General features: G+C 41.0%; 1 protein-coding gene across 2 annotated transcripts; it reads left to right on the top strand.

Moving 5' to 3' along the window:
• Positions 1-1,662: 1,662 nt before the first annotated feature.
• TGS1 (trimethylguanosine synthase 1) lies at positions 1,663-23,403 on the top strand. Of its 2 annotated transcripts, XM_056484877.1 has the most exons (13): positions 1,663-1,821; positions 2,434-2,498; positions 3,876-4,048; positions 5,847-6,690; positions 7,459-7,576; positions 8,540-8,626; positions 9,434-9,605; positions 11,096-11,450; positions 12,253-12,426; positions 13,380-13,523; positions 14,840-15,056; positions 16,130-16,208; positions 23,115-23,403. In XM_056484877.1, exons 1-13 carry the CDS (start codon positions 1,724-1,726, stop codon positions 23,226-23,228), a joined length of 2,640 nt encoding a protein of 879 aa, XP_056340852.1. In that variant the 5' UTR covers positions 1,663-1,723; the 3' UTR covers positions 23,229-23,403. The 2 variants fall into 2 exon arrangements, with proteins under 2 accessions (XP_056340852.1, XP_056340851.1); XM_056484876.1 differs by lacking the exons at positions 14,840-15,056; positions 16,130-16,208.
• The last annotated feature ends 235 nt before the right edge of the window (positions 23,404-23,638 follow it).

The following is a 23,638-nucleotide window of genomic DNA, read 5'->3' as shown; positions in this document are numbered from 1 at the left end:
TCTATATGAAATGTCTTATAAATCCTGAAGACATCTTGCACCCTCATGAGGCTGTACAGCCTTGTTACCTAAAATACACTGATGCAAACAGAATGAGACAGCACAGCAGACAAACTGCACAGCTTATCATGGACTGAATGCAGGTAATGTAAAGCCCAGTATCCCAGCTTGTCAAAAACAAACACATTCCAGAGGGCCTGTTGTGATTTAGGAATTGTGTTCTCCATTTTAGCACTACGGCAAAAAATTAACCCTGTCCTGGCTGAAACAAGGCCAGGGCCTAAAAGTAGGATAGATATGAAGGCTACATTTCTTTCTATACTCTTTCACTGTCCATTAAGCAGGCTAGCAGGTAAGAAGAGATCCAAAAGTCTCTAATTTTTATCTGGAAAAGCTTGTCCCAGTGATGTCAAGGCAGGCTTTGTAATGGTCTTTAGAGACATGAATTTGATGCATCTTATAGATAAACTCTGAGTAATCTAAGTAGAACTGAACAGTCCATCACCCAGGGTTTCATGCAGGAAATCTCCCAAACCTAGTGCACCATCATATAAATTCTCTACAGGAGATAGAAGGATAGAATCTGGTTCTACAGGGCAGATCCTGTGGTCTGCTCCTCACTGCCCCTTCCCTTGTCTCCAACCAACCTCCGATTCTAAACACCCTCCAACTCTCTCAAGTCATCAGGTTTCTCAATGGCGTTTGCCCAGGTTATATCTTGAGCTATTGCCTGAATCACGGCCCCACAGTAAAGAAATCTGTGAGCAAAACATGGTTATCTGTACCACTGTACCCTAGCACACATGGCTGCTTCCCAATGGTTTCCTCCCTCCCTACCCCACCTCTGCCTCCAGACCTCATTCCGACCTTCCTGCCTCCTCCCCAGCCCCTTTTCTCACTCTTTGTTTTCATTCTGACTCCCTCTGCCCATCCTGTCCCTGTTCTCTCATTATTTCAAGCTCTCCTCTTAATTCTTTACTGTGAAAGCCGTGAGGCACTGGGGTTTCCCAGAAAAGTTGTGGATGCTCATCCCTGGACGTGTTCCAGGCCAGGCTGGATGGGATTTTGAACAAAGTGATTTAGTGGGAAGTGTCCCTGCCCGCGGCAGAAGGGTTGGAACAAAGTGATTTTAAGGCCGCCTCCAACCCAAACCAATCTGTGATTCTACGATTCTGCTCCAAAAATGCTTTGCTCACTTCTCTTTCCCACTCCTGGTTTTACCAGGTTTTGGCAGCTGCATTTTTTATTGCAGACTCTTGTTGCGATGCCCTTTCTCCGCTCCTTTTATAACCACTCTGAAGCCTTCCTACGCGCTCCCGCTCCTCGTGAGGCGTCCTGGAAGCGCGGGGAGCCGCCATCCCCCGGGCCGCGCCCCCAGGCCACAGCCCCGGCTCCGGGCCGCTCCCCCGGGCCGCACTCCCGGCTCCGGGCCGCTCCCCCTGCCCGCACTCCCGGCTCCAGGCCGCTCCCCCCGGCCGCACGCAGTCCCGGCTCCGGGCCGCCCTCCCGGGCCGCTCCCCCCGGCCGCCCTCCCGGCTCCAGGCCGCTCCGCCCGGCCGCAGTCCCGGCTGCGGGCCGCCCTCCCGGCCGCCCTCCCGGGCCGCTCCCCCCGGCCGCAGTCCCGGCTCCGGGCCGCCCTCCCGGCCGCGGCGGGGCGGGCGCGGGCCGCAGTTCCGGCGGAAGGCGGCGGGCCCGGGCCCGGCGTGGGGAGCTCCCCGCAGCCATGGTGCAGGAGCCGGGCCCCAGGCTGGTGGCCGAGCTGCTGCTGCGGGCGGGGGCGGCCGGCGGCATCCTGTGCCTCTGCTCCCGCGCCTTCGTGGAGTGAGTGGCGCTGGGGACGGGCGGGAAGGGCCGCGCTGCTGCGGCGGGGGTGCGAGCGGAGCGGGGTTTCGCGGGGCTGTGCACAGAGGCACCCCGATATGTTTATCATGTTTATCACCGGGGGGAGGAACAGAATAGGGTGAGAGGAGCACCCAGACGCCGATCCCGCTTACTGGGGCTCAGCGCGCCCTGCCGCCCTTCGCGCTCCCCTTCCAGCCAGTTCCCACAGAGGAGGAGCGGAACATTTAATTCCCGTGTGTACTGCGTAGCTGCAGTCTTCTGAACGCTGCTCCTGTGGCCTTTCCCGTCAGGCTTCAGCTTAAGAGTTGCCTTTTCCAGATGTTGTTTCTCTTTTTATTTGTTTCGCGTGTCGGGAGTCACAGGGCAGCCCGTGTGGGAAGGGACCTGGAAAGGTCACTTGGTCCAGCCTTTCATGGGAGCGGAGCCTAGAAGAGGTTAAGTACCCATCCAGTGTCATCTTGAAACGTCCAGTGGTGGGGATTTTATTGCATCCCTAGGGAGGCTTTTTCCACTGAATGATTGCTTTTACTATAAAAAAAAAATTGTTTCAGTGGTGACTTTCTGCATCTGTGTCTGTCTTTATTTTTACAGGGATCGAAAATTATATAAACTGGGATTAAAAGGATTTTATATCAAAGATGACAATGACAGTACAGGTAAGGTGATGATACAATGTACTGTGCAATGTGGAGTGCAGTCTTAAAGTGAGTTATGTGTGGTTATTTAAGTTGTTCCTATTTCTGTGTTGTTTTTCAGTACTTTTGCTATGGGGACAGAAGTGAATAGTATCTTAGAACTTACATAGCTTCCATAATCTTGATGTAGAAGTTTGTGTCAAACCAAGTGCAGTGCTTATTCCTGTCCAGATAAACACCTCACATAATACTCACCTGGTGCATGGAACAGATTATATCACATGCTCTTGACCTGGTCTTAAATCATAATTTCGACTTAAATTCAAAATTGGTTGCATATTGGAGGGTCTGCGGATCCTAGATGTTTGTCTCTTGCTATCCCACCCTAGGACATTAGCTGTTGCTAGTTAGTCTGCTGAGCCAGAAGTAGAGAAGAAGCAATAGCACTGATGGGGAAAAATATGATTCACATATATACAATGAATCATATAAGGAGGACCAGAAAAGTAAGTGTCTCACTTGGCATGCTTGTAATCTAGGAATTATCATGGTGTATACTGTGACAGATTCAACAGCACTCCCTTACTCCATGTTCTGAATTCCTCATGTTTGCCTACCTGAATATAATTATTTTGATATCACTTTTTATCATTGCTGTGTTGATAGATCCAGCAGCATAATTGATTTGAAAGGAAATCTGGGCAGAAATAGAAGCTGATAATTAATAGCACAGATTAGATTGAGGCAGTGTGAGAGGGGTGAAAGAAGGAGATTGTAAACTATGTATGAGTGATATGTGGTGAGAATAATCAGTTAAAAATTGAAAGGTCTCATGTTATGTGATAATCAGTAAGTATATCCTGAACAGCCAAACCAAAAACCTTGAATGTTTTGGTATTATCAACTGAGTCAAAAGCTTTTGATTTCAGAATTTCCATCCATCTACAGCTTTTACTTTCTCAGTAATATTTGTAATTTTATATACATATGTTTTTGCTTAACAATTTGATAGAAGTGCAAGCTTACTAGGGAGGGCAGAGTCGGACGAAGAGAAAGTTATGAGGCTGTGTGAGTACTGCCCAGCAGCAGCCAAAACATCAAAAAAGCAGCCAAAACATGAGTGTTCTATCCACATTGTTTCAGCCACAAATCCCAAACACAAAGCCATAGAGGCTGCTGTGGAGAACATTAACTCCTTTCCAGACAGACCCAGTGCTTTGGCTGCTGAAGTTACATTTTGATTCCTGCTGATAGTTATGCAGAAATTGAGCTGCTTATGAGGAAGGTTTTTAAATGAGAAGGAAAGCATAAGAGGCAGTTCTGCTATTTTCTGTATGCCATGCTGTGGCATTGAGGTGTCAGAACCAGATTATATTCATGAATATAACTTGTTAACAGAGGAAGAGCAAGTGTCTGAGGGGGAGAACCATTGTCCCAATGAGAAGTTAAAGGTGGATACTAATCATGCCCTGGACCTGGAAGAAGTTGAACTGGACTCAGAAGCTGAGCTTATGAAGAGCATGGGATTGCCTCTTCAGTTTGGTGGGCAATCAGCCCACAGGGACTTTGTGGTAAATCTTTACTGCTTTATTGTTCTGTTTGTGTTGTGTTTGCAGATGTAGGGATGTGCCTCCTCTCAGTTATTTCTGAGAGAGCAGTTCATGGACATGTATCTGAGCTGCCTTTAAGCTGCCTGCATTGCATCCTGGTAACAGCACACAGCACCTTGGTCTGTCCAGGTTGTAAAACCCTCCTGCCAGTTGGACTAAACAAGGTCAAGGCTGTGCTCTATGCTTCCATATCTGTACTGCTCTCGTGACTAGAGAAACCCGATTTGAAACAGCTGTGGTAAAGCTGGTGCTGCACAGCAGGACTAGTACACTCCAGTCTGAGCATGTATTTTCACACTGTCTGCTTTAACCGTGTAGCTTTTGATACTAATGTAAACAGCTGATTTTTCAAATTCCCATTGCAGCTGATAAAGCCAGGCTGTTCCAAAAGGCAGGAGGTGAGGCTTTGGTGCACTGCTTCCCATAGGGGGCATTTGGGCTTTAGTAAGGGCCTGAAATTTTCACAGATGAGAAAAAGACAGTGCAATATTCACAGTGTCCACTATACGGAATACAGACCTCCCTGACAGTGAGACTGTACTTTTGTGCAGAGCACTGCATGGTTCTGACCTGACCAATTTGTAAATAAATAGGAGAAACCTGTGTGTGATAACTTGTAAATAGACCATATAGGTGTCCAACTTCAAGCCCAAAGTATATGTACAATTTTTGTTGCTATGTAGTAATGTGCAAGTAAGTTGAATGGAAAAATAATACCTTTTCTTACTAGATGACTACTAGATGACTGTGTGTACTAATATGAGGATGTGGATAAAAGATCAATGCTTGAGTTTTAACTTCTTTATAGTCCACCTTATGCTTTTGTCAGTGTAACAAAACTAAGGATTGCAGCTGATAGAGTGTACATTCACAGTCCTTTGTCTGTGTGAGTTCTGTCATCACAGAAAGCCCCTCTGAAGCAAGTGGGGTTGTTAATGATGAAACCAACAAGTTACCTTAGTGTTCCTTTCAGGAGCAGGTTTCTGTCTTCTGTTCCACTAGATAACTGTAACAAGTGAAATGATTGTATTACACAAATGAAAGGGCTGCCTGTTTGGGCAGGAGGTTGTTGTTTCCTTGTATTTCTGTTAGCCAACTTGGAGACTATTATGGGATGAAAAAGATACTGCTCCCCTCTTTTGAGTCACTCTCTTCAAGACATACAGGGATTCAGCTACAGGATTTTTAGAGTTTTTGAGTACAAAATGATGCTTTTTTTGTGTACAGCCTCCAAAGATAGCAAGGATTTAAAAATCTATGAGGTTGAGCATTATGTTTGCTATCCTAATAAGATACTGAACAGTGTTTGCTGGTCAGGCAAATACCAGGTAAAGTGGTCAGCCACCACAGCCCCATGAAACAGATCCTTGATGCTGTTTTGCTGTTGAACTGTTGAACCTTGTCACCCTTCAATTCCTGATTAACTTCCCTTTAGGATTTATAGTGTTTCTTGTTGATGACTTTCCTTTTGAATCTTTGAGCTTCCCACTCAGCAGCCCCACTTCTGTCTATCATTGGTTTTTTGTGTGTGTGTTTCTGCAGACTTTCTTACAGCTCTTCCTCACAACTTCCTCAGAAGTGCCAGTTGAAGCTATATAGCAGGGCCCTATCAGATGCAGAAACTCTACAACCCTTTTGGGGAGAAAGCCAACATCAGGGTTGCACTGAGAGGGAGGGTTCCAATGGAAACAGATGTGATTGGAGAGAGGACAAGATTGTATATATGTTGCAGAATTCTAACTTTTCCATTTTCTTTAAGTCTACAGAAAATTATAGAAAGAAAAATAATGTGAAGATGAAAAAGAAGAAGAAAAAAGAGTTAAAGCAAAAACACGAGGATAAAATGGGGCAGGAATGCCAGGACAAAGCTTGTGGTGGTTGTATCCAGTCTGTTTCTGGTGAACCGGCCCTAGCTATAGAGCAGTGTGAGATGAGCAGCAAACCTCAGGCTATAATTGAAGGGAACTGTGAAAATTCAGAAAGCCTTGCAAATGAGGCTTTACCCAGTGAACTTAAGGAAAAATGGGAGAGGTACTGGAGTGAGTATGGAGAGGGCCTTCTTTGGCAAAGTTGGTTGGAAAAGCACCAGGAGGTCTCATCGTCTGAGGGCATCACAGCCTCTGAGCCTTGGAATAGTCCAGATACTAAGGAAGAATGGGAGCAGCATTATAGTGAACTGTACTGGTATTATTTGGAACAGTTTCAGTATTGGACAAGTCAAGGATGGACTACTGAGAGCTCACATAGTGACAAGGTGGAAGTTAATGGGGTTACACAGGAGACTGGGCTTTCAGGAGAAATGGGCTTGGTTAGCCCAGAACCTGAGCAGAGTGAAGTGCTGAGCTTGGAGCTGTCTCCTTCCAACACCAGAAGGGAGGAAACACTTCCTTCAAGTGCTGAGCCCCACAGTGAAATAATCTCTGGGATTTGTAATTTAAATCTGAATTTGGAGGAAGTGGAGCAGAGCAGTGCTGCTCTAACAGTAGCCCACAAAGATCCTGAAGACCAGAGTTCATCTGACAGTGGAAGCCAGGAGGAGCCCTGTGATGGAGGAAGCAGGAAAAGGAGAACATCTTGTGAAAATAAAAGTGCTGACCAGTCAGGTAATACAAAATCAGATAATCATCAGAATTCTCTAGGTGGTTATGTGTAAGAAACAAGGGCATGTCTGTATTATGCCATTTTTAAAAAATCAGTTAGGTATTTTGTGGAGTGATTATATTCTTGATTCCTTTTTCTTCCCTCTGCTTCTTTGGATGATTTCTCATCTCTAGCCTGTATATTGAATGTATTCTTCAGCCAGAAATGGTTTTAACAGAATATGTTTTTCATAAATCTTCAAATGTACTACAGAAATTGGTGAGAGATCACTGTTAGTGCATATTTAATTACTTAATTTAGTCTTGATATTGCAGTTTAGACTTAAGTCTGCTGTTAGTGACTTTCTAAAAGAGGAAGAAGCAGGTGTGGTCCCAGCTTGATTCCTACAGTAGAGCTGGAATGGGAGAGGTAAAAAGATCTCCTTTCAAAAAGGAAATGAGAGGAGTGTTTAAATCTCTTCTTACTAAATCTGTGTGAAATCTTTGCATAGCTAGTGGATAGAGACAAAATTTTACACACAAGGAGGAAACTGTTTCAAATTTTGTATCTTTTAGGCATTTTATTTTTCTTAGATAATTTGAAGTTGGTCCTTCATAAGATTGTTAACACTACAGTGTAATACTGGCATCTTTATTAGTACGTTGTCCCTCAAAGAAAGACAAGTAAAGATGTGTGTTTGGAACACTAGCTGTAGCTGCATGGTTACTTTGGGGACAGGAAGACAAGGAATTGATTTATGCAGGAGGAATATATGATGCATCTTTTTTTAGGTGTGCAGGAGTCATGTAGCTTGAATTCAAATGGAAACAAGCAGTTGCTGCTTCATGACCAGGATGAAGATGAGGATGAAGAGCCTCCTGAATATAGGCATGTCAAAGTCAAGAGAAGGTAAGTCATGAAATAAATATGAGCTTTTTTTCTTCTCCTGCAGTCCAGGTCCAGGAGCTTTCTGATTTATATTAACTATAGCTTTGATTGAGGGTATGAGTTAAAATGTCAGTACAAAGCCACATAGTCTTCCATCACTGCTTATTGCTTTGCCTCACAACAAGCAGTGGATATTTCCTCTCTTCCAGTGCTTTATGAAAACAGTGTATGGCCTTGATGACTGTACAAGGTGATGGTACTATTCTTGTGCCACTGAAGTATATGAGATTGTTAAATGGCATAGGGCAGCTTGCTTATTTAGGTCTAATTAGTGTAGACAGTACCAGAACAACAGTAAATAATCAGTGTTGTTTAACTGCATTGCATGCTGCCAGTAAAATGCTCAGAGCTATGGCAGTCATAAAACAGACAGTATCTGCCTTGTCACAGTTCTTTTTCTTTCTTCTCTAAAAATATATAGTCTCAATATGGTGAGATGGCTCTTCCTCTCTAATAAATTTGCAGACTCAAATATGAAGGAGTGGGTGGAATTGTTACCTGCTAATCGTGTAGCTTTGGTTTTGTTCTAGTATTTTGATTTTGCCACAGTATTAATAATAGGTAATAATGCAGATAATATGATAGATGATTAAGGTAATTTGGAAATGGGGTGAACAGACACTGTCTTCATCATGTGGGGCTTGACATTAACTATTTTAAGAGGTCATTCAGAATAGTTGGCATATTATAGTCCCATTAGAAGGGCATTTGTCCATAGAATTGGGTAAAAAAACCGAACCAACTCAAAAATTCATGCACAAGAATAGAGTGGTGTTATTTGCTTGGTTTGGTTTCAGCAGTGTGGAGGAGCTTACTTGAAGCCCACGTTTAAATGTTTTCAGTATGCAAGATTTTTAGTGGTGTAACTGTAAAATGATTGGTTTCTTCACAGTAAGTAACTTTGTCATCTGTGTTTTTTCCTAGCCACGAGCTGGATGTGGATGAGAACCCAGTGGAAGATGCAGAGGAAACCTGCTCTGTGTTGGGTTTCAAGTGTGGCACAGGACAAAAGTAATTACTTATGAGAAGCTGTGGGGCTTTTCATAGCAAGTCAGCTCTCTTGTTATTATGGACATAAACCATTCATCTCCATTTCCTCTTTGTTAAACTTTTGAAGCTGATTCCCAGAGTTAGTCTCTGGGAATAATTTATACAACTGAAAGTACTTATGTGTTACACCTTAGTGTAACAAATAAGATACTTTCATTTGTGTAAATGTTAAGTGGCTTGTCAGCTACTTAAATTAGAGCTTAAAGGCTCTGACAATGAATGGTCCTCTCACTTTGGAGTCCTGTGAACTGAGATCATGATTTTTAACTGTTTCATATTGGAATGAGGTTCCTTTATACTGTGAAATGTTGCCATACAAATAAGGTGTTCCAGGCATTGACCAATGAAATTTTTTTTTTAGTTGGTTGGGTTTTTTTAATTGCATTTGCCAGAAGGTAAAGGTAGCTGTTTTGAAGGTTCTTGAAAGCCACCAAAAAGATCTTTTATTCTGCTAATCAAGATTTTTTTTTTCATTTCCTATTCTTCGGGCTGGCCTGGGGAATTGTTTTCATCTAAACTTATACAGCTATTAGAAAAAAAAATCAAAAACTAATTAGGTTAAACATTTTCAAATAAAAAAAAATAAATTTTTGTGAAGGTATGCTGTTTTGCAGCTACACCCAGTGATGTATTTTAAATGGAACAATAAAAAATACTTTTGTCTAAATAATTTTTTTTGTAGATCTCAACATTCATGTTAAAGCTTCTAAGGTGAAAATTGACCAACTAAGTCTTTATCTATCTATCTGCCTATCTGTCTATTTTCAGGTATGGTGGAATTCCAGATTTCACCCACCGAAGTGTGCAGTACTTGGAGAAAAAAGCAAAACTCAAATCCAAATTCTTGGATATGCGTAAACCAAGAAAGAGCAAAAACACACACATCTTCTTTACAGAAGAATCTGAAATGACATGCAAAAAAAGCAAAACTTTGAAGAAGGTATATTTGTATATTTTGTTGTTAACACTGTTGTAATTCATAGATTTATTTGCTGCCTTAACTTTTATTTATTTATTTAGCATTTATTATGAAAATGAAAACAAAAATTAATTGCTCAGAGTAGATGGAATTTTTAAATATCAGTCCACTGCTCCTTTTTTTCTTTTTCTTTCTTGTTTTCTCCCCCTCCTCCCTGCCTCCCAGCCATGTGAAGAGTACTTAGATTAGGATGGCTATGGAAAGGTATTACTGGATGCTGTCAAGAGGAATGTGAGCTTAAATGGCCAAATTATGTGAAAGTCATTCCTAACATCTGAGTGCACATAGCATTAGAGGTGTGTGCGGGTTTCTGTTGTTACTAAAAGTATCTTTTATTGTAAATTGCACCTGAGCCAGTTGTTAATGCTGGTATTTCAGCAGTAACAGAAAATCTTTGTGTAGATTTGTGTATTTCATGTAACTTCATGTTTATAGTAATTTTGAAAACGTTTGCTTATAGCTCTATATGCAATTATTTTTATCTATAACTTCATGCTTTTTTTAACTCAGAAATTGCTAAGAAGTAGAAACACTTGTTCACTGGAGATTTTACTTAAGTAAAGTCTTAAGTAAAGTACTTAAGTCTTTCTGAAAATCTGAGGGGACAGATGTTAATGTTATTTCACCTTCTTCTGGGATGCTTGGCACTCCCCAAAACCCAAGTGCAGGGCACTGTTTTCTGGTGGTGTCCATACATTTTTTATTGAACTCCAGTCACATTGCTATAATTTCTGATTCATTTTTGATTTTGTACCTGGGGCCAATATAGTTTGAGGGCAACTTTAATTATGTGAAGGAAAAAAAAGTTATGAATTTCCTCAGACTTCCAGGTAAGGAACTGCTCCAGGTCTAGAGCCACTCAGAGCAACAATAATGTAAAAAGGAGCATCTGCATGTGCCTTTGAGGAGTTCGGAGTGGTGTCTGTGCATTGGTTAGGAGCTTATGTCCAGCTCTCTGCTGTGCAGCAGAACCCTTTACCATCTGCACCATTTGGTACATCTTGAAGGTGAGGCAACTAATGTGTGAAGGTAATTTTACCTGTTTATGATAAAAAACTCTTCCCTGAGAGGCAGAGTACATCTCTGAATGCAGATTAGAGAAAGATAGTTGTGAAGTAGTAGACTTGGTCACCTGGGCTGTGGCAAGTGTAACTATTTAGATATTACATGAGAATTACTTACTGTATTTATCTGTTGATCTTTTTGTTGGTTGGTTGATTTTTTGTTTCTCTTTTGTGGGTAGCTGGCATCTCATTCCCAAAGACAAATTGTTTCCAGATATTTTTAAAAGGGGGCATAATTTCTTAAATGTTTTGAGTCTGGATATTTTACTGTTTCCAAAATATACACAGTAGAGAGTGCCTGCAGTGGCAAGTGCTTTTGAAATGTAAGGCTTTTAAGCTGTGCTCTGGATAACAGATCTGATCATTTGTGCTATTTGACAATTGCAGGTGGAAATGTTCCTGAAGCAGGTCAGTAAAGCTGAGGAGGAGGACACGTCCCAGGCAGCCACCCCTCAGGGTAAAGCAGAGGCGATGTCTGTGAGCGGCAGCGACTCAGAGGGTCAGGAAGATGTTACTGCCACACAGAGTGCAATGCTGGATGCTGAAATGAAGGAGCCACCATTCTCCAGGGCAGCCTGCACAGAGCCTGGGGGGATTAAGCCTGAGGAGGAGGCACAGGATGCTGCAGCGAGTGGCTCCGATGAGCAGGGGGCTGGGAGGCCTGAGCATGGCGGTGGGAGGCAGCTTGTCCCTCTGGATATCCCTGATTATCTCCAGCCAGAGACAGAGGACATCAGCCAAGGTAAATCAGTTTCCTGCAAACTGATGAAATGAATTGGCAGTGGACTTAATACTGCCTTCTCAAGTCACTGTGTCTTGCATTACTATTTATTTTGTTAATTCAATGAGACTCATTAGGTATAAGGGGTAAGGAATCCCAGGTCTTGTCTTTAATGGTGACAGTATTTCTTTATAGATGAACAGTCATTGTTTATCCTTGACATAGTCTAACAGGTTTGCAATTCATGGCTTTTTTTTCCTCTGCAAGGATGAGGGTGACTAAACCTCAGGTAGCTGCACAAACCATTGAGTTTTGGGTTCGAATGCTCATTGCTGAGCTCTGGTGAACATGTGTTGTTAAAATTATTTTCTAAGATTTTAAAAAATCAGTATTGTGAACTTTTCTATTTAACATGAAACAAGGGAAAGCAGAATTATTCAGGTTTTTATATATAATTTAATCTTTCCTACAGTAGTTTGGTTATGTTAGATTCCTACTGTAAAACTCTTGTCTAGATTGGTTTTTATTCGTAGCTGATAAAAGGGCATCAAATTGGTCTCTGATCCACTTGTTTGCTCATTACATGGAGTTTATTGTCTCCAGCTGAAGATTAAGGCTCTTAAAAAATGGATGAACAGTGATGATTTTTAGGACTGTGACTAATCTCTTGAAATACAGGATGCTGTTTTTTAATTTGAAGCCTCTAATCTTCATAATCTGGCAAACAGTAATTTAGCAGTGTTTTTAAATCTTAACACTCACCTACCAGTTACATTCCTAGCCTACAAGAACAGTGACTGTTAACTTTTGCAGTGTCTTCCAGCTGTAGATGAAAACATTACTGCAAAGAAGAAGGAGACAAAAAGAAGAAGGAAGAATAAAAATGCACTGAGAACTATACCTCCTGAGATTGCTGCTGATCCAGAGCTCATCAAGTACTGGGCACAACGCTACCGGCTCTTCTCTCGGTTTGATGAGGGAATTAAACTAGACAGAGGTGTGTTCAGTACTAAGTGTGCTCACTTGGTGGTATATCCAAGGATGTATCTAAATCTGGGGTCTTTCTTGCAGTTTATTACTAATTTTTGTAAAGGAGGAACACTACTGAAAGTGTGTTTGCACCCATTTTTAAATTCCTTTTCCCCCCCAGCAGGCAGGTGAGTAGAAATCTTGGGCTTCAGAAGTGCTTTTAGTGTGAGACATCCCTGCCTGCATTAGTCCTTGTATCTGCTGAAGATCTTGCTGAACCCGAATTATACTTTGTCAGGACTTGTTTAGAAACTCAGTGATATTTTTCTATTTCTATATTTTATAAAATAATTTCGGGAAACATCCAAATATGCTGATGGATCTAGTTTCATTCTGCTTTGTTCTGACTTGCAGCAGTCACTTGCAAAGTGACTGTTTTCCTTGTTTACTTGCAAACCACTTCAAATCATAAATTTATAGGTAAAAGAAGAATTAGGATTACCAGACATTTTTTGTTGGTTGGGTTTGTAAGCCTTCCATTTTTAATGCTTTCCCTCATAAACTTGCAGATTAATTGGCAGACCAGACATTGTAGTGAAGAAAATAAAATGTTGGATAAGAGAGAGTATATTTCTGGTTTTATTTGCTACAGAGCATAATCATGATGTATAAAGCTTTTCATAACTGTGCCCCTGAACTTTTCCTTGATAAACTAGAATCCTCAGCAACAAGGTCAGCAAAGCATGTACTGAGATCAAGGCATATCAGTTTGCTTCAGTGAGACTTTGTTTGCTTAGCAGATCTCTGGACTGAGCAGAGTTTATCATCTTCAAAGCTGGTATTTCCTCGTGGAATGCACTAAGCCAAATTTCTTGGGATTAGTGCTAAACCTTCAGTTTTATGCAGGTCTTGGTTGGTTGTTTTTAAATTATGTGGCCTTAAAATAAAGGTGAAAATACATTTGTTCCCCTTCCTCTGCAGAGGGTTGGTTTTCTGTTACTCCTGAGAAGATAGCTGAGCATATTGCTGTCCGCGTCAGTCAGTCGTTCAACTGCGACATCATAGTGGATGCGTTCTGCGGGGTTGGAGGGAACGCTATCCAGTTTGCATTGACCTCAAAAAGAGGTAAGTAGGTGTTGTGTACAGTGCATTCGTTTTGTTTCTTCAGTCTTTTTCCTGACACTATTTGAGTATGTGCTGTTTGTTAATTTATTTCCTTTTTCAGTGCTTCTGTTAGCAACAGCAGCTGTTTTGCTTCATCAGGCTCACAATGTGACCTCTCTGTTATCAAAAAAAACTAATAAATCTGCTTTTCTATTTTAAGTCAGAGTTGGATTTGAGTTGTACTAGTCAACGCTATTTTTGTGTGGCATGACATCTGGTCTGCCAGATACTCTCGAGATCACTGGTAAAAGTAGACTTCTGTCAAAGGTGCTACTTTTCCCAGTTGTTATTTGAAGTCTGTGTACTCAAAAACAGATTCCATGTGAGTAGTACTTAAAGCACTGAATGGAATCACCTGCAGATTCTGCAGAAGTACAGAAAAGTGATAACTTCATGTTAGTCTGATGCCAGCTAATGAAATTGTAGTGAAATGTTGAGAGTACTTCCTGTAAAAACATTTCCAGCTACTCATATCAGTTTATCTAACTCTTCTGACTAATGTTTGAGCTAGACTAATGGTAGTTTCTGCTGCATTAAATTTGGTTGGCTATGATCCAGTCTATACATCTCACTTTTTGTATTTCCTGGCAAAATTTTAATTTCTGTTATTATGTGCTATTCTTGTATCATCCATCTCTTGGGCTGTGTTGGTTGGGGCTTTTTAAACTCTGTTTTCAGAACTATGTGGTCATCTGCAGATTAAGTGTTTCCTTTTTTAATGAAGGAGAAGAGTAAGTTTCTAATGGATGTTATAGAAGTTGTCAGTCTCCTGCCAAACCTGAGGCAAGAAGGACTTCCTCTCTTAGGCAGGCAGACTATGTCTGGTCCTTGAGCTGAGGTGTGGGTTGTCACAGCAGTGGTGACCTGTGCTGGTTGGGGTGTAGGAGAATAGTTTGTAAGGATAGTGCAGGAGGCAATCTTTCCCAATTAATTACAGCTCTACTGATTACCAAGAAGTGAAAACAGCCTGCCCAATGGGGAGAGGTGTTACAAAAGAGTGGGCTAGCTAGTTGAGAGTAAGTTGGAGTTGGAGACCCAGAGTCTGCTGCAGTTTGGGATGGAGGTGCTGTGAGGAGGAAGGGACAGGTAAGGTAAGAAGATGCTGTGTGGGGGACAGACAGGGTTAGGTGTCTGGGTAAGGGACAGCTTGGGGTTAGCCGGTCATGGAGAAGAAAGAAAGAAAAGTTTCCAGTAAGGGGCTGGCGATGGTGCCAGTCCAGTGCACCCCACAGCTGCAGCCGGCGCTCCCTGTGCATTGACCCCTGTGTCCCGCGCAGTGATCGCCATCGACATCGACGCCGAGAAGCTGCGGCTGGCGCGGCACAACGCCGAGGTGTACGGCGTGGCCGAGCGCATCGACTTCCTGTGCGCGGACTTCACGGCGCTGGCGCCCGGCCTGCGCGCCGACGTGGTGTTCCTCAGCCCGCCCTGGGGCGGCCCCGACTACGCCACCGCCGACGTCTTCGACATCCACACCATGATCTGCCCGGATGGATATCCTTCCCATCTCTCCTGCTCTCTCCTCTCTCCTCCCGTGGTGTTTGCATGCCCCGTTGGCTGGCCCTGGGTGGTACAGCCAGCAGCTAGATCTGCAATTCCAGATGCAAACCATATTTTTAGTCCTCTTCCCCACTTAAATTTCAATATTTTTGCTTTTTATTACAAAAAGACACAGTGATGGGGTTTTCCTGAAAGCAGCAAGCCCATCAGTGAATTGAGTAGCTCTCAACTTCAAACATTAACTCAGCAGTTTTAACTCCTTTAAATTATTTTATTAAAATACTCCAAAGTAATCAAATAGCCATGTGGTATATATATAAATAGATTATAGATAACTAGTTGTGTGAGCTATGACCTTGTCATTAATTCCACCTTTTAATTGATTCATGAAAGGGAATATCTTATGTAAAATATCTTACTAAAACTGTTCTCAGTCATAGCACCTGCCTATGACTTGGGAAATCACAGAAGGGTGCAAACAAAATATTAACTGTTAATTAATATATAATATATATTATATTGTATTATATTATATATAATGTATTAAACTCTTAATATATAGAATTTTGTGCTAGCTTATTCACAGTGATACTGAGCACTCATTCAACTGGGAAGGTATTAACATAATAGTTTCATCATATACAAAGTGTGGGGTTTCTTTTATCACTGAATAATTTTAATTTGTTCCCTTTTTTGCTAAAATGTAGCTATATTTGTACAAGTAAGAAAAATCTTGGTAGGCATATGTGAGGGATTACACAAAATGTATCAAAAAACAAGTGTAAACTAAATATACTAGCTACAAACTACATTCAAATTTCTCAAATATTTCTCTGCAGTTCAGTTAAATTTTCATTAAAAGTGACTGTTGGGGTTTTTTTCCTACTTTTAGGGAACTAATAGTGAAATAGTTTCTGCATTTCAGAAGAGACTCCTACTCACACACTCAAAAGACTAACTACAATTTAATTGCATAGTAGCTGAAATTGAGACATACTTTCAAAATGAATGAATATAAAGAAACTTTTCCTTCCCTATTCTTATTTTTTTCCTTTACTGGCTTCTACATTTGAAATTTTCAGGCTGTCCAAGAAGATCACCAACAATATTGTGTATTTTCTGCCTCGGAATGCTGATATTAACCAGGTGTGTTACGGGATGAGGTCTTGGTAGTGAATAAAATGCTCAGCTGACTTAAAACATAAGTATTTTAAGCACATACATAAGACTTTTAAGTCTGTTCAGCTGAATGTGGGGTATTTGGGGTTTTTTAATTTGATCCTTGTGTTAGGTGATTTCTGTGTTTGCAGTACTTTTGATATATGTAGAAATGGGAGTATAAGATATTTCCATGGTTTTGACACTGTTTCTTCTTAAAGCAACAAAATGAGGTTTCTTGTAGAAGTTTCAAAGCCAGTTGCTAGGCACATACATCATTATAAAAGTATCAAAACCCAATATATTTTACCCAGCTCTCACTGTCTGATAAGTGAGTCCCAGACTTTGAAGTGATTCTTGATAAATACAAATTTGTGGCTCTGGTGTGGGGTTTTTCTGTAATAGAGATTTTTGGTAGGTTTTTTGTTTAAGCAGTTACATGACTAACAATTCCCCTGAGTGTCTGGTTTAGTTTCCTCTGTGTATTTTCTATGTTAATTATGTCTTGTAGCTTTTTGCAAATTCTCACCTGCAAGATGCCACAGGAGTTCCCAGGACTTGTTCCTGCTTTTTCAAAAACTGTGTCTGACTTAGAGGAGGCAGGGCATCAAGCCATATGGTGGCTTGTGGAATTGTTGGTGGCAAACAGCTGGCTTGAGAAATAGGCTGAAATTCACATGGCCTGAGTATTAGCAGACTGTGCACAGCACCATTGCTTTGGCAGGTGATGATTTCAGGCTGGTAAAATGTCAAAGTGGCTTACGAATCTTTGAACAGGGACCTTAATTGTAGGTAGAGTTTCCTTAATTGCAACGTCTTACCATTGCATTTTATCAAATATTTCACTCCCATTTTGAGGAGTCACCTTAGAGAGTTTTCTGCTCTACTCATAAGCACTTTTTACTGGAATTCTAAATGGCCAAAGGCATCTACATTTCACTTGTGATTCCACAAAAGCATCCAGGAGTACTTCCCACAGACCTGCACCTTCTCTTACAGAAGAGCTGACTCTTCTGGGTGATTGGGCCAGGTGTCTTGACATCTCTACATCTTGATGCAGTTGGCTCTGAATTATGTTGATTACACCCATGGGTTTGGCTTAACACAGATGGCTGCAGAGTAACAACTGTTGCTCAAAACCATGGCTCAGTTGTTAAAAGTTCATGGCTGAGGTCCTGGGTTCAGTTCAGTCTTCCACACTATAGGCTACTCTCAGGAAGAGAAAACAGCTCCTTGTGCCTTTCTTTAGAAATAGTCTCAGTATAGGGGGAAAAAATAGAAAACAAACCAAAAGGTTGATGTTCTGAGAGGGGGAAAGGGAATGTTAATCAAACCCACTGTTTAGGGAAGTCTCTTCATCCTGTGTAGACAAAGATGTGTCAAACATGACTGTTCCAAACCTGATCTTGGTGAATACTCTGGTCCACAGAACACTGTTACAGGTTTGATTACCAAAATCTTTGGCTGTATTTAAGAACGGAGTTTTTGGACTTACTGCCACTACACTTCCAGGCCTGTGAATCTCCAGCAAAATTAAAAAGAAAAAAAAAAAAAAAAGCCAAACAGTTAGAAGCAATCTTGCAATAAAAATACTGATTTAGTGGAAAATATATATGTATAGCAAACATAAAATAGGCATCCTGCTGCTGGATGGTAGCTGACCTTGACCAGCAGTGTCAGAGGACTCGGTGTTCATTGCTTTATTGGTGGACAAGATATCCAGCCTTGCTCCATGTGATTGTATTGCAAAAGCAGCACTTATTACTTCTGCAGGCATGGTCTCTTCTGTATAGAGTTGGTCTTGTAGAGTGAAATGTGATTCTTTGAATTCCCTTAAAAAAAATCCACAGAGTTTAGGTCGAAGAGAAGTGAACTTTTTTACTTCTGCCTCGAGAGGGAGCAGCAAGCCAGTGCAAGATGGTTGAGTCGTTTACAAGAAATGTAAAAACATTGCCCTGAATTGCATCAAATCTCCTTGTTTACAAACATGTTAGGAAATTTGTAATGTATGCAGGTCTGCTTTTAGGTTGAATTAATCTTTAACAATATTCTTTCTAGCTAGGAATAACCAGGAATAATAATTGTTTGTGCAAGTGCATTGAAAAATATGTATGTTTATTATTGTCTGTTATTTAGTTCATAAATGCAATTTATGAAGTGTTTATCAAGCTGTGCTCTGCCTCATCATGCCATTTCTGTGAAAGAGTCTTTCATAGACTCTTTTCTGTACTAGCCAATATTTCTTCATGTCAATACTTGCAGCAAAGAAGGAGGAACCTGCAATTTGTTGCTGTAGGACCTTCTTGCTAATGGTGGAATCTGTAGAAGTTATATTCATTTGCTGTTGGTCTCTCACTGGTAGTCAGAATGTTGTCAGAATGTATGATGGCTCCCCCCAGTAAACTGGTGAGCCTGAAATGTTAGTGAACCTGGTCTGTTGGGAGACAGATAACCACATCAGCATCTTTACCAGCCCAGCCAGGTTTGGGAGACAGAGTAATGAGGAATTGGGAGTTGACTGCTTATCCTGCCTGTGTGTGGTTAGCAGCAGATACTGGATTGTGCCTTAGTGTTTGATCAAAACATCACCACTCTTTGAAGACAGGCATACTGTTGTTTGTGGTAGCTATGTCTCATTTTGTCAAATTGTGCTGTTGTTGGAGCTTTTGCTGTTCTAAATGTTTGTGTCCCAGACCTGGCTTATATTTCAAATACTGCCAGAATACAGCAATGGCTTTTTGTTTCTTGTCTAGTGTAAAGTGGTTCTATGAGCCTAGAATTAAGCAAAGTGTTCTGGACCTTGACAAAACATACACATTATGCTGGTACTTGTCTTTTTTTTCTTGTCTTTGTTCCCACCTCATCTCCATCAGTCATTTTGAGAAAATCAGGAGTTAGACAGACACTAAGGCTTTGTTCTGTCTGCAATACTACTGCCTGGATGGAAAAATGTTTGCTGTATTTCTGTTTGTGAAGTTCTAGTTGTTAAAAATGACTGCTCAATGAAGGGAGTAAAGATGGGTAAAACCCATTTATTTATTTAATTTCTCTCTTCTAGCTGTGATTTTAAAATGGAGACCTAGCCAAATAGGACTTTCCAAGCAGAGTCATCTTTATTTAGGAGTAAATAGAACAATGAGCAAAGCACTGAGTGAGAGGCCAGGAAATGAGCAGAGGTTGATTTGATAGTATTTTTAACATGCCTGGGTATTAGGGGAGTTGGCAGGTAAAAGACTTTGAGTTGATGTGTTTTGCAGGCTGATAATTTCTAAGTGAATGCAATTGCATACACTTCAGCTGTAACTATTGTGTTAATAACAGCAGCTTTTAAGCAGCTTGCTTCAAACTCATGTGTGTCCTCTGTCCTTGATAAAAGAGAAAGCCAGAAGTTACCCATAGCAAGCACCAAGCCAGTGATACTTCTGAACTTCAGTCTTCATAAAGCTCATAGTGCTTGCATACTGAATTGTAGTTTGCCTATGCAAAGTAAGGAAAAAGTAAATAAATGTTTGGCCTGCTAAAGGGTGGCAGCACCACTGTGACAGTGTCATAATTCACATGCATACCTGTACATTTTCAAAAATGCTGCCTGAGTGCATTTTATTTTATTATGTTCAGTGTAAAGAGTATCATTGCCTTCTTTTTTCAAGTGCATTGGGTTTTATTCCTCTTAGCTTTTAGGCTGGGTGCAGGGGAAGGGAATTCTTCATTTTAGTAACATTCTATGAAATTAATTCATTCACAGTGTCCTTGTGTGAATGCATATCAAGTCAAAATGCTTGTATTTCTTATAACTCAGAAAAGTTTCTAGCAGGGGAGAAAATATAGGATAAAATTTTTGTCCACAGTTATGTTAGTTGGTGGCTGGAACAGATAGGAAGTTACTTTACTAAAAGAGTTTCAGTATGATTAGAAAAATATTTTTAAAACCCCAAGACTAGTAGAAAAACCTTCAAGTTGAGAAGTACTCTGGAGAACGCAAGGGAAGTTTAGACCTCAAGCAACCTGTGCTCCTGAAATAGTCTATGTTTGTTTCCCCTTCCATATTTTCATCTTTTCTGATGTTTCCTTTTCAAACCTGTTGGCAACTTTTTTGATGTGTTGTGGCTATAGCTTGTGGACTCTTTTTTAGCAGTAGTCACTGAACTGAAAGGATGAAGGTGAGAGGGATGCAGGGACGTGTTAACTGAAGCTGCAACCTTTGCCTCTGCCTAGGGACAGCAGCACAGCAAAGGAGGCAATATCTGCCCAGTCAAGCAGTTTGGGTTTGGTCTAAAGAATAAACCAGGGTAAGGAGAGTTGCCAGCAGGGAATCATTGTATGTACACAGGAAGGTGCAAAATAAAGAAATGTTGGACTAGTCAAGTTTTTGAAAGAGATTAAGAAGCCTTTCTGTATTCACCGTTGTAATGCACTGCAAAAACAGGAGATGTTTGTGAGTATCTCTAAAAATAGCTGAGCACCTTTGTTTTTCTCACAGCATCGTTCCTCAATCTGCTGTTATTTTTAGAGGGTGTCCCTCTGCCAGGCCAGCACCCTTCTGAAGCTTGGTTTGTGACAGCCTTCCCTCACTGCACTTGTCAGGCTTGACTGAGCCCTGCCAAGGAAAACTTGGCAACTCCTACGTAATTAAATTTGCAACCTCCAGCAATTTACAACTAAGCATTGTTACAGAGGATTTGCATTTCTCTCCTCTGAATATCAGGTGGCTTAAAGAGTGTACAGTACCAGATCTGTCACAGCAGAGCTTATTCCTCTGTGTTTATTTAAATTTTTTTCACTTTTGGATTTATCAAGTACCTTTAGTTGTTGTTTCATATTAATCAGAATTATCCTGGATTTAACACTTAGAGACCAGACACAGCATATGTTAATTTTCAGCTGTCCCTTGGTGGATACCACCTGTCAGTGTAGAGGCATCTTGTTTTATTTGGTCTTCTAAGAGAAATGTTTAATAAACACTAGTGTTTAATATCAATGCATTAGTCATACTTAGATACTCTAGTGATACAAAACCGTGCCCAGAAAGCAGGAGTGCATAACCCCAAGACACTAATTTCAATATTCTTATATTAAGTTGACTAATCCAATTAATATTTTAGAGCACTTAAGTGACATCAGCTATAAAATGCAAGGCCTCTTAATGCTTTTTGGAAGGGACATTCCAGCTTCTGTTTGTAAAAAATTAAAAGTTAACATCTTCCTAGAAAAGCTATGGATCATCCCACAGTGCTTTGTGGATTTCAAGTAAGAACAGATAAGTTGTAAAATTAACATTCCTGATCACTTGCCAGTTTCAGATTCTTGTGCTATTTATAAGTCAGCCAGCCTCTGATTTTTTACTTAAGTGGCAGGTTCCTCTCTGACAACACAGAGCGTTTTTTCTATCACCAGAAGTTGAAGGATGAAGAAACTGCTCACGCTTTGTTTTGTATGCAAAAACAAAAAATGAAAAGAGAGAAAATCAAAACAGAAAATAAGTGCTTGATTTAGATAAGCGTGGCAGTTTTGTGGACAAGTTAATAAAGGCTCAAAGTGTAATTTAAATTAATCTCTTATTTTCTCTTGATAGTAGTCTGATTTTTTTACTTGCAGTAAAATAGAGGAAGTTCAGCATGTTTATATTTAAACCTGCATGACAGAGTTAAGTCTCAAGGGGCTTTAGAAGGGTTAATAACACAGCCTGAACTTAAAGTTTCAGCTGTTAACATCTCAGCTTAAAGATCAGTTAAACATCTACTACAGGCTTGTAGATCCTGATAACTTCATGTCTGCCTGGGAAGTTTCCCTGCATGGGGAACTATAGAAATAATTTTCCTGTAGCAGCCTGGGAGAATGGCAGCATGGAGCAGAACTGGCTTTGGAGCGTGGACCACCCCACAGGACAGATCTTCAGGGTCCACAGAGGAGGGGAAAAAAGCAGACAGTGTTCCATTTTGGTTTTTGTCCTCCTGACTGTGTGGTCTGTCCTGATGAGGAATTGATGGCCTGTATGCTGTTATCCCTCAGAGGCATCCTACAAGGCATCCTGAGTAGAAGCAGGAGAGGGGAGAGTATTGCATGCTCCAGTCCAAAATGCAAAGTCCCCTGTGAAATGGTGTCTGTCTGTAATCATTAAGCATTAAAGGTGTGCAGTCCAGCAGAGCATGAATGGTGAAATTCTCACTCCAGTGCTCATATACACAAAGCTTGGCCCAGTGCTGCCTGACAGGCTCCCCAGCCTAACCCTCAGCACTGCCTGCCACTTCAGTGCATACAACAGCTTTTTCTTTGGTTGCAATAGCAGCAACAATTAACTGTGACTTTTTTTTGTGAGTTTCTCTGCATGTTTGGGGCTTGGTTTTGTTTGGGTTGTTCCCCTCCACCCTGCTACTCTTCAGTGCAACCTTTATGCTTCATAATTCTAATTACTAAAATTGGTTTTACTCTTCACCCAAAATTTGGGGTGTGACATCTTTAAAGACATCTTCCTAATCCTAATTACTAAAATTGGTTTTACCCTTCACCCAAAATTTGGGATGTGACATCTTTAAAGCCCAGCTTGCACTTTGCTTTTTGCTACACCTGGGTGTCTCAAATGCCAAGTACCCTGCAAACCAGAGTTTAGCATCTCTTGCCTCAGCACAGCATGTCAAGTTGTGAGTATTTCTCTTTGGTTCTGAAATCCTCTTGTTTTCATTATTTGAGTGAGGAAGGTTTTTCAGTCACAAGCCATTAACTGCTTCTCTGAGTAAAAGGAGACATAAAAAGAGAATCAGAGGCGTTAGCTGCCAAGGAACGTTTTCCACCAGTATTAACAGAGCAGAGTTACTTTTTTTGTGATTGTGCTTTAGAAGGTTTGGGATTTTGCCTCTTTTCCTCTTCATTGATTGGTTTGCTTTTGTTGTTTTTCAGGTGGCTTCCTTAGCAGGCCCAGGAGGGAAAGTGGAAATAGAACAAAATTTTCTCAATAACAAACTGAAGACAATAACAGCTTATTTTGGTGATCTAATAAGGCATGACATCTGAACTCCAGGTGGATTCTTCCAAACCCAGCCTCCCTGACTGCTGCTTTGCTTAAGCTTTTGTACAGCTGGCTGGTCAAAAATGACTTAAAGCCATTTTCCACTTTAATTTCTGTTTATAGAAATTTGTTCTGTCCATTGCTCCTGTCAATAAATGTTTTATACTAATTTTGACAAAACTGTAAATGTACAAAGCTGTGAATGTATGAAGAAAGATTTTTATAAAACGCAGTCTTGCAGGGTTTGAGCCCAGCCTATGGAAGTGGGGTTCAGGATTTCTTTGTAAATCTCACATGTGCTACTTCTGTGCTTGCTCAGGTTTTGAGCATGCAGAGGATCGAGAAAAATAGCCTGAAAGCCACAGGAGCTGCTGTCTGTGCTTGAGAAGCAAAAGCATCTGACCATCAGGTGGAA

The sequence above is a fragment of the Oenanthe melanoleuca genome, chromosome 2, assembly GCF_029582105.1.
Source record: "Oenanthe melanoleuca isolate GR-GAL-2019-014 chromosome 2, OMel1.0, whole genome shotgun sequence".
Lineage (NCBI taxonomy): Eukaryota > Metazoa > Chordata > Aves > Passeriformes > Muscicapidae > Oenanthe > Oenanthe melanoleuca.
Note: the sequence above shows the minus strand (reverse complement) of the source record. Positions and strands in the feature narration are given on the sequence as shown.

Bases quoted from the DNA above. Each gene is read 5' to 3' on its own strand.
- TGS1 (XM_056484877.1), top strand. From the start codon at position 1,724: ATGGTGCAGGAGCCGGGCCCCAGGCTGGTGGCCGAGCTGCTGCTGCGG. The intron at 1,822-2,433 runs GTGAGTGGCGCT...TTATTTTTACAG, and splicing joins TGCTCCCGCGCCTTCGTGGA to GGATCGAAAATTATATAAAC. The intron at 7,577-8,539 runs GTAAGTCATGAA...GTTTTTTCCTAG, and splicing joins CATGTCAAAGTCAAGAGAAG to CCACGAGCTGGATGTGGATG.